Here is an 11281-nt window from a genome sequence, read left to right as displayed (position 1 = left end):
TATAAATACTGAAATGAATATGATAAGCAATAAGATAAAAAAACACAAAAAATAATTACTTATTTATTCTTGATTATTACACGAGAGCTTTATCACTATAAAAAAAAAAAACTTTTTTAGAAGAAATAAAACAAGCAGAACTTTTATGTTCAGAAAAATTATAGTTTCCACTATTAGTTCTTATAACAAGTATAGGAAATTTGGGTAAAATAAAACATTCCTTATAAATTGGATATTCTAAATACTGGTTAATGTAAAATGAAAGCTTATTTCAACTGTTATTCTTCAACCATTAAAAACCTTATAAGCTAATCTACAGAAATAGATGAAGAAGTTAACATTTTTCTCTTATTCAAACACACAATAACAAGACATCATTGGACAATTGTTCTCCAAAGACCAGAGGTGGAAGAAAAGAAGAAGCAAAAAAGATCGATGCTAAGTTCATCGATCTCTCTCTTCTTCAATTCACAACCTTGCAATTAAGTCTCACTTCCCCATTTTCAGAGACCCCCACATTCCCAAGCTTCAACATTGAAGCCACAAACTCTCTGAAGAACAAGCCCTGATCTTTGGCGAATGCTTCAACAATCCACCTAGTTCTTTGATCCCCAACGAGAGATTGATCTGATGAGAACAAACCCTTTCCGACCAGCAACTGTCTGTAGTAATCATTGTCAAACACCGATGATGTTGTGTCCAGGAAGTGTCCAGCACTGGGGTTTGTGTTTTGTTTAGGACACTTCCTTTTGAGGTCTAGTGCAAACTGAGTGTTCAAACTAGGGTCAATGTCATGCAACAAACTGAAGTTATGAACTCTGGCTTGGAAAGAAGAACAGTGTGAAAATCCAAGAGTGTGGCCACCAGAGAGAGTCACCATATCTTTCACCCCTAAACCTCTCTTTGCAAAACTCTGAATCAGTTGATTCACATTTAAGGTTGGAGCAGGCAAGTTCACTGTTTCTGATGCCTTCGACACCCTTCCATCTTTTCTTCCTTTTAGCACATTCCAAGATGGCCCTCCAGACTAGGAAAATTTATGAACAATGATCATTAAACATATGAAAACTTATCGTCTTTCAGAATAATATTTGAATTATTTATATTATTTGACAGAATTTTTTTTCAAATATTAGTTGAGAAAGAAGTTTTGAAGAGAGAGTAATTCCAATTTTTACTTAAAATTAAAAAATCAAAAACATATTTAACTCTTATTTAAAAATCAGTATCTAATTGATGGGTCTATTATTTTAGAGAGATTATATAAATGTTACATCAATTCAACTCACATAAAATATTAACATCATTTTTAACTCAAAATTTCAATGTATTGGATTTATGAGTTTTTTTGTATAATGTTTAATTTTTTCTTTTTTTTATTCGATATGCAACTAGATTCAAACATGATAGTATATTAGTGCCTTTTATCTGGGCCAATTACACTCCGCATTAATATGTCTTGAAATATTGATCTTGTAGCAAGAATTTAGCAATTATAAAATAGTTTGAAGGATTAATGGAGTTTTTTACCAGTGCTACCACATCTCTAGCTGCAATGGCGATTATATCAGCACAGGAAACAGTGTGTGGACAAGCTTTCTCAAGCTTGGTCTTGGCTTCATCAATAACATAGAATGAATGAACAGAGAGATTAGGTGGACCATCTTTCTCAGCCAGGTTTTTCGGAGTTGAGTCCAGCAATATTGATGCATCACAACCCTATCATTCACACCAATATTTTTTTCTCAGTTCAAGTGTTCAAAGAGGAAGAGTTTTAGAGAACAAAATTCTTACTGAAATATATAAATTTCAGAAAGAAAAAAAAAAGAAGAAGCTATTTTCAAAAACAAGTAATAATTAAAAATGTCAAAAAAGGTATTTTACAAATATAATAATGTGTTACACACAGAATAAATACTCCATTTTAACATACACTAGCCTTAATCAAGAATAGACATGAAATGAGGTTAGTTTTTTGGCTTAAATATGTTAAATATGTTTTTGCTTCCTCAAGTTTCAAGTGAATTTTGAAATTAGTCATTCTTCGAAATTTTATACCAATTTAGTCTTTCTTACCAAAGTTTGTTAAGTTTAGTTGACATTTTAAATACATTTTATGATAATATTTGAGTTAACATTGAAACGAAAATGTGTCAAATAGTGTAAATAATTCAAATACTATCATGAAATATGTTTGAAATGAATAAATTTAATAAAATTTAGTTAAAATGACTAAATTCACGCATTTTTAAAGAGTAAGGACTAAATTAGTCAAAATTTTTAAAAATAGACTAATTCTAAATTTTACTGAAACTTGAGAGACTAAAATCATATTTAACCTTAATTTTTTCTTACCCTTATGAAACAATCATGGAAGAACATCCTCAAGATCCGAGCTGGGACTTTTGGGTCAAATTTGGAAGCTCTGAGAACAGTGTCTGAAATGATCTTCTCTGCTTGTGGACATGTTTTATCGTAGTAATGAGCATCAAGCTCTGCTTGAGACATTGATGATGATGATAATGTGAAGAAGAGAAAAATGGTTGCACAAAGAACAATGCATTCTGAATATGGCAAAAGTGCCATTTTTTTTGGAAGTGAAACAAGTAATTATGGAATGCAATAACTGGAAAAGTGATGAGGATTTGATGAAAACCTTGAGCACGTGTATGGTTTATATATATATGGAATAGAAAGTTGTTGACACTAATATTAAAATACAAGTTTAATGCATAATTATTTTGCTTAAAAGCCACTCAATGTTTGGAGATTAGTCTGGAAGTGCCAAATTTTGACTTCACTTTTGTTCTGCTTTAAGATCAAGTATATTCATCCACCTACACACGCACAAAACACAAATCTTAAGTATTCAACAACGTTATTGTTGTTAAGAATTAATTAAGAACTAATTAGCACAAATTTTGTGTTATTCTTGTTGCGTGTTCTCTACCAGAAGGAGTTCCTAATTTATGTGTAAAATCAAGTTATAAGTATCTAAATCAGTAACACCAATATAAATTATAGAGTTAAATATGTTTTTGTTCCCTCAAATTTCAATGAAATTTAGAATTAGTCCCTCATCGAAATTTTTGAACCAATTTAGCCATTCATCTTTAGAAATGCATGGATTTAGCCTTTTAATCAAATTTTATTAAGTTTATTTGAAGTTTCATAGACGTTTTATAATAATATTTGAGTTAGCATTTAAACGAAAATGAGTCAAACGGTGTAAACAATTCAAATATTATCATGAAATGTGCTTGAAACGTTAAATAAACTTAACCAGATTTGGTTAAAAGGACTAAATTCATATATTTGTAAAATTAAAGGACTAAATTGATCAAAAATTTTGAAGGGAACCGATTCTAATTTTCTCTTAAATTTAGCGAGTTACGTGAATTAAGAAGAAAAAAAAAAGTGACTGTGATTTTGTAGGGATGTACTACACAAAAGTACAATTGTTAGGTATATGTATGATATATTCTATGATACTTTTCTGTTGCATTATACCTATCAGGTTAGTTTAGGTAAGTAGTTGTGAAGTTGGTGATGATGAGAGGTTATGTTCTTCGACAATAATTATCATAATTGTTGTAGGAATGTTCCTTTTATCCAATCATAGGGTAATTTTCATGGTTTTCATTGCTGTTATGCTCTGAAACTATAAAATGATAATAAATAGTATTGGAAGTTTTAGTCAATGTTTTGTCCTGTGTGGGTAAAGTTTGATGTTATATGAAAATTAAGGTTAAAACATAAAATTATATAATTTGCTATATTATCGTAGGTTTCGTAGGAATGTTCCTTTTATCTAATCATAGGATAATTTTTACAGTTTTCATTATGCTCTAAAACTATAGAAGAGATAATAAATAGTATTGGAAGTTTTAGTCAATGTTTTGGGGTAAAGTTCTTATATGAAAATTAAGGTTAAAACATAAAATTATATAATTTGCTGAATTAAACATTCAAGTAGTCAATAATTTTAGATCTTAATAGGAGCATGAATAGTTTTAGTTTTTAATTTCATTAGAATCACTTTTGATGTTTTTTCTTTTGAGAATAAAGATTGGGATATGTGTTGTTAATGATAAAGTAAAATATAATTGTTGATGTTAATAAAGATTGAAGTGTGAGTATAAGTTTTTTTATTGAGTAAACGTGAAAAAATTAAACATTAATAATTAAAGTTTATAAATTTGTTGTCTTAAAATTTTGAATTAAAATTGATATTAATATAAGAATTACATTCATATTTTATATATTTTATTGATGCAAATTGAACATTTATTAAAATAAACGGCTAATACATTAAAATTACATTTAGTTTTAGAATATTATTTTGCCAACTTTTTAAATTATTGATCAAAATTTGTTACTAGAAGACAATAAATATGTTAGGAAACTAGTTTTTTTTTTCTTTTTTTGTGAATCCTTCTTAAAGACAAAGAAATAAAATCATAAATTTGAGATACATGATGATAAAACTATAATAAAATAACCGGACTTTAAAACACAAATTAAAAAATGTATGTATTTTGCCTTTTCTTACTTCTAAGTTATGACAAATTACTGCTACTTTACTCCATTCATCATACAAAGTCACAAATGGTCCTGTTAATAAACTTCAACTCTTTGTAAAACTTAAAAAGCACAATTTTAATTTTGGTTAATAACACAATTAAAAATAATGTGTCCGTGTAATACATTTGAGAATTATCTGAGCCATGATCACTTTAGATTAACGAGTATTCTCAAATTCTAGTCTTTACTATACAATTGCATCAAATATTTAAAGAGGGACTCTGTTTCTTGAACTCGAACAATATTGTCTCTTACGAAACGTAAATATGATTTTATAAAAAAAAAATGTTTTTTTTCAATCAACAACTATTGCATATTTCTTTCACATTAATCATTCCTTGATTTAATAATAGTATATAGAATTTTATTGATTTTTTAATCAATCATACCTATAATTCTCCTTTATATAAAACTAATATATTTTGTTCCTCATTCATACTTCGAATTATTAAATGCATTATAGGTGCTGTAACAATCAGCAAATAAAATCTTAGTTCAATTAAAGAAAATATCATAACCATTAAGTCCGCATCTCATCTATAAAAAATTTTCGGATCAATAATTTTTTTATCTTTATATTATCTTTGAATAGTTATTCCTTTATTATTTATAATGTCTAAAACCTAAGGTTTTTTTTTTTTGTTATTAAATCAGATTAAATAAAAATTGGACCTGTCATCAATAGCCAATAATCTTCAAAGCATGTGTCTTCATTCAGTTTTGTCCATGAACCCAGAACAGTACGGTAAAAAGGGAAAATAAAATCCTTAACAGCAACATTATACTTTTTTTCACTCATAAGAACAAAGCTCTAACACATTTTCCTTTTAAACAATTAACAATTACATATAAACTAGTTCTTATTTTGGATGCACCTGACCACCACAAAAAAAAATGAAAACATCATCTTATAAACAATTTGATAAATAACCTATGAAAGATCAAATACAGTTGAAGCACAATAAAATAATACACTTTAACTCTAAATTTGAACATATAAACTAAGCAATCACCTTGTCCTTCTTTGCATAGTATCTCCTGTACATAGAATCAACACTGGTGAGATAGAATGTTCCTGGAGGCAAGTTGCTGCAGTCCTTGCTTGTCACAAAGTCCTTCCCCCCATAACGGTGCTCCATGATCTTCAATGTTTCCACAAACTTTTCAGGAGGAATCTGCAACACAACATTGTTTTATATGTATAAAACCAAAAGTCATATTTAGATATGTCTGTCTGGAACACCATTTAACACGTAAAAACGGTTAAAAACCCTGTAGCTTATGAGTGGTAAAAAACTGCATACCTCTAGTCTCTGCTTCAACTTGTCTGAAACATTCATCACGGTTACAATGTTTGACAAGTTAAATGGATGCTGACCCTCTTGAAGGCGAAGGGAAAACATTGTAGCTGTTAAACCACTTCCGTATGAAAACAAAACTACTCTTTTACCAACCTTCACATTGAAATACAACCCATATGAGCAAAGATGCAGTTCAGAACAGAGGGAAAATAAGCAAAGCATGTATTTATGTGCCGAAAAGCTTACCAATGAAGTGTTTTTATTATGAACAAGTGATGCAAATGCTGCATATAGAGATGCAGTGTACATGTTACCAACTTGCTTTGGGATTAGTGTGCTGGGTTGCACCTTTGCATCATATACATGTTTGGCAGCTTTCTGATTTGCCTATTGAATCACATTGATCACAAACCATTTAAGAGTTTCATTCCAGCAATCATAAAACAAGATTCAAAATTCCAAAAATTCAAACATGACAAGAGTGGCTACCTTTTCAAGATCACGACTTTGATAACTTTCGTCACCGGATAAGGAAGCATATGGTGCAAGGGTTTCCCTGGCAGCTTCATCAACAAAACTGGCACCAGACAACATATTTGAGAAAAACAAAATTGATACTTTTATGTTTCATATACCGCAGTTTTCCAGGAATTGTTAGTGCTTAATCCGAAAACAATTTACAGAATATAAGGTAGCAGAAACAAAAACCTGAGATTTCTCATGAAGTCATTAAAGTATAGCCGGCCAAAACTTTTCTGCACAAGCTGCAATACATCAAGAAAGCAATTATGTAGAGTCATTGTAGGTCGTGTTATGACATACTTCTCTGCCTTTTCGTTTTCATTCCAAATATGGTGAAATAATTCCTGCATGACAATTACCTTGTTATATGGAGAATGAAACACAAAATAATCAGAATCTGATATTGAAAAAGGCCTCCCCTCCAATTTTTCAAATCTGTATATGGAAGAACATTTAATGAGAATTTGAAACCAAAAAGAAACATTCAAAATCACCATTTTGTTCGATCTATGCTTACTTCTCACAGAAAATCCGATAACAGGAATCAAGTGCCATGAGATAACAGGTCTGTGAGAGTTTTCCATCAACAACCTATAGCAAGAAAACAACCAATTAAAAATAAAGACATTTTTTTCTTAATGAGTGCTGAACATTTAGATGATTAACAGAAGGCACCAACAGGCACTAAAGCATAATAGCGAGAATTTGGAAATACTTTCACCGTGAAGAAGATTTCTTATTGAAAGAACAAAAGAATTCCAATCATAAACTAAGACAGCACTTCATAATACAGCTATGATGCAAATAAAATTAAAGTGAGGAGGTGAGAAATGATTACTGGATATTCACTAGCAAGATTTGGCTTGTAAAAATCATATGCATGAGACATGTGACTGCCTCTGAGTTTGCTTTCAAAAGCAATAGGAGCATCTGGCCCTACAAGCATGGCTATTGCAGCTGCTCCTCCAGTGGGACGAGCAGGTCCCTCTGCATATACCTGAAACCAGAAAACCATGGATAATAAATTGTTTGATACTGCATATAATCTGCAACTGATTTCAACATTTGAAGGGAAAGAACACAACTATAACAGTAATCAAGAACAACAAGAGATGAAACTTAGACATTCAAAATAACTCGCATTGCAGGCTTTCTTGTAAAAGAAATATCTCGGTAAACTATGGATGAAATTCAACTATAAACTTGAACAATATATAGCTTCTCCAGTTCATACTTTGTTGGGTCTTATAAATGGTTAAGTATCATTAACAATGCAAGAGAAAGTTATGAGATTTGGACTCTCTGCTGAGTTTTTTATACAGTTCTTTGCTACGTCTTTAAAATACACTGATTTTGATGTTTTAAAATATAACAGTTGTAATTTCCTTAAGCATGAAGTAGTAAATCGCAGCAAAAGAAAGATTAATTTTTGGCAGGAGTTCATACCGCACTGTCTGTACATACAACAAGTCCATAACGTCCATCCCATGAACTACTCTCCACCCAATTCACACAGTTGAACAATGCCGCTGTTCCTCCATAGCATGCATTTGTTGAATCAACACCTTCGATGTCAGTATTACCACTCGCCTGATTGTTGCATGAATAAATATAAGATGCAGATACCATACAATATAAAGCTGTAAAACCTAATAGCCTTAGAAGGTTAGAGACAACACTTAATAGCCACCACCAATGCAGAGAATGATTTACCTCAAAAACTTGCATCAGAAAGGTCTTAATGGATTTGCTTTTATCAATGACAGTTTCACTTCCAACCTCCAAGCGTCCAATTTGCTTTGGATCAACATTAAATTTTTCAAGAAGTGAAGCAACTACTGTCAAGCTGCAAATTCAAAGTTTAAACGCAAAATATTGTAATAATAAGTACAGGAAAGATGTGTATTACAGTATTATACAAGTCCAGAACATAGATCAAGAACAAAAGCATGGATTAAGTAACCCCGAAAAAGAACCACAACATACTTCTCCGAAAAACCTACTTGTAAACAGTATCACAAAAACAGAGAAACTACTTTTTCCATTGGAGGAATCCTAGTAGTAAGGCACTCTTTATAACACTTACTTCAAAATGCTCTTTAAACCCCAGAGATTAACCTATATTTTAAAATTGAACAAATCTAGCCCTTCTGTTGATTTGACTCTACCTAAAGCCCCAAAGTTCAAATTATCAACACCAAATTTTCAAAAAAGTAATTCAATCACATTGTTTAAAACCTTCTTTTGCTCAAATCTCACCAACTAAATTATCAATTTTCACCACAAAATTTATAAGAAAAAAAAAGAAACTCAAATTTCCCCCCTTTTAAATCCTAATCTCACACCCTTTAGTACTACAACTCTTTACAGCTAAACTTTCAAAACTACTTCAAATCCCAAGTTCTTTGTAACCTCTCAAACACTTGGATAAAAAATGAAAATAAGAATTTTAGAGTTTTAAGTAGTAGAACAAAATCAAAAACAGGGCACACTTCTCCATAAGCATTTCTACGAGAGAGTTAAAAAATATGAACTTCTCCATAAACTAAAAGTGAGTTATACACAAGTTAAAAATATGAAGTTAAATAAGTTACGACAGGGCTTCTACAAATTAGTTGAAGCACAAGTTAACTTATGAAGAAACTTAATTTATTTGTTTCTTCATTTTTTTCTTCTTAGAAGTACCTATAGAAATGTTTTTCTACACATCCAAAACTAAAGGTACCAAAAGTGAAGTCGCAGCAATAATCAAACTATTAACTAAAGAAACAATTAGAAGTAGGAAATGCTTATTGTTTATGCAAAATTGTAACCAACCTCATTGAGATAACATCTTCAACCTCAGAGCAGAAAGCCATGCAATCCTGTCCAAGCCCAATAGTGTATTTCCCTTTGCTCACCCCATCATGACCCTCCAAAGCTTCCTGCACAAGCCACAAAACAAAAACACACAACACAACCAAACAAACAATAAAAATCGCAGCTTTACAAGACAAAACACAAAACCAAGTTCAAAAATCACATCTTTATGACAAAAAACAGAATTAGAGACCTGGGAGACGCAGGTTGGAGGGAAGTATATGTCCATGGCAAGGATTCCCACATTGGTAGGGCGTGAAGAGGCCATGGAAGTGTATTTTCCCTCTCTTTGTTTTGGGGCCTGTTTGGATGCAAAGAGAGGGGAAGAAGTGTGTGGTGGCGGGGTGTGTTTGTTTGTTTTTTATATATAAAAGAAATTGAAAGCTGTGGAATTTGGAATTTCTGAAGTGTAAGTGTGTGAGATAGAGTGTTAGGTTTAGGAAGAATTGCTGTGTGCCTTCCCAACTAACCACCTTTTTTGGCGGAAATTTTAATGGCTGTTTGTTTGAATGGAAAGTGTCATCAATTCTGCAAAAGCAATAATGGATTGTCTGGTTTTGTAGGTGGAAAAAAAAGACATCAAGGTAGTTCATGATGTTCTTTATGTTTTTTGTATTAATGAACTATATCTGTTTATGATTGATAAGTTATTCTACTACAGCAGTTTCAATTTCAAACTTGAGTTTTAGATTGTGTTATTCTAGTTTTCCTATTATTATACGATTGAATTTTACGATAAATAAATTATATTAAAAAAGAGTCATAATGAATAAGTATTTTTTTAAAGCTTATAAATTACGTTTTTAATAAATAATTTTATTTTTATCTATTTGTAACTTTAAAGATATTGAAATTAATGATGTTAAAAATGATAAATTAAAAAGAGATTGAGAAAAAAAGAGAGAGAATATATTCGTTTTCTTTTCATTGTCAAAAAGAGTATCACCCCATCTATCGTTGAAAATTATATTTTGAAAGTCATCGAAAATAATATTTCAAAGGTTTGACGCATAGTAAATAGATAAATATATCTATCCAAATAGAGCTTTCTTCGTTAGTAGAAGTTATGAATTGAATTTTGACGATTTTGGTTTAGTTGTTCTAATTTATATAATATATATATATATATATATATATATATATATATAATTGTATTAAATATTTTTTAATAAAATTTTATTATCCGCGATAATTTTATAGAATTTGAATAGAATTATCTGTCGTTTAAAATATGTGTAGTATCTAAATAAATGTTGTAAGAATATAAAGCAAACTATCTTTATTTTAGCATGTAATCTAAATGCTAAATATTTATTTTATATAATTATAATTATAATAAATATATAATACATATTATATAATTAAACTTATTATAAATAGGTATTTTTTATATATAATTTTATATTTATGTTTTTGATAAATAATTTATTTTATGGTAAACAAGCTTTAAAATTATTAATTATTTAATTTCAATTTTAAAATCAAGTTGAAAATGACTGATTAACAAAGAATATATTGAGAAAAATTTAATAAAATCGCTCATACTAAAAAATTATTATTTTAAGAAAAAAATTTAAAATAGTTTCAATTAAAAAAAATAAAAATCTCAAACACGAAGTATTAAACTTTATATAAAGTAATTTTTTTAATTTAAGTTATTTTGATTGAATTTTACGTTTTCTTTTAATTTAGACAGAGTCTAAGTCTCCACAAGTAATTTCTTTTAATAATTCTTTTTGTCTTTGTTTCTTTTATTCTTTTTTATTTTTTCTAAAATTTTTAAAAGATCATAACCAGTGTTCTAGAATATTGTTTAAGTCTAAAAATTAAGTATTAAATTATGTATAACATAATATTGTTTATATTTAAAAAATAAACAATATTTATTTTCTGCTGGTTTTTTATGTTTAATTATATTTAAATTTTTAACAACATTAAAAAATAGTTGTTTATTATTTTTTATTTTTTTAACTTTTTTTATCAAATAAATAATCAATTACAAATATATATCATTT

At 29.3% G+C, this 11281-nt stretch overlaps 2 protein-coding genes across 2 annotated transcripts; both read right to left on the bottom strand.

Annotated features, from left to right (window-relative positions):
- Positions 1–326: 326 nt before the first annotated feature.
- LOC114181500 (peroxidase 66) lies at positions 327–2644 on the bottom strand. Its single transcript, XM_028067973.1, has 3 exons — positions 2356–2644; positions 1531–1719; positions 327–1027 (listed from the first exon to the last, which is right to left on the bottom strand). The coding sequence occupies exons 1-3, from the start codon at positions 2584–2586 to the stop codon at positions 464–466; spliced, it is 984 nt and encodes a 327-aa protein (XP_027923774.1). The 5' UTR covers positions 2587–2644; the 3' UTR covers positions 327–463.
- Positions 2645–5384: 2740 nt separating this feature from the next.
- Positions 5385–9809, bottom strand: LOC114181088 (hydroxymethylglutaryl-CoA synthase-like). Its single transcript, XM_028067428.1, has 13 exons — positions 9460–9809; positions 9225–9331; positions 8121–8253; positions 7854–7997; positions 7246–7404; positions 6925–6998; positions 6767–6842; positions 6594–6649; positions 6375–6462; positions 6132–6272; positions 5889–6038; positions 5598–5759; positions 5385–5459 (listed from the first exon to the last, which is right to left on the bottom strand). The coding sequence occupies exons 1-13, from the start codon at positions 9532–9534 to the stop codon at positions 5445–5447; spliced, it is 1380 nt and encodes a 459-aa protein (XP_027923229.1). The 5' UTR covers positions 9535–9809; the 3' UTR covers positions 5385–5444.
- Between the last annotated feature and the right edge of the window lie 1472 nt (positions 9810–11281).

Source organism: Vigna unguiculata, chromosome 4 (assembly GCF_004118075.2).
Source record: "Vigna unguiculata cultivar IT97K-499-35 chromosome 4, ASM411807v1, whole genome shotgun sequence".
Lineage (NCBI taxonomy): Eukaryota > Viridiplantae > Streptophyta > Magnoliopsida > Fabales > Fabaceae > Vigna > Vigna unguiculata.
The sequence above is the reverse complement of the archived record's forward strand: the minus strand, read 5'-3'. Positions and strand labels throughout refer to the sequence as shown.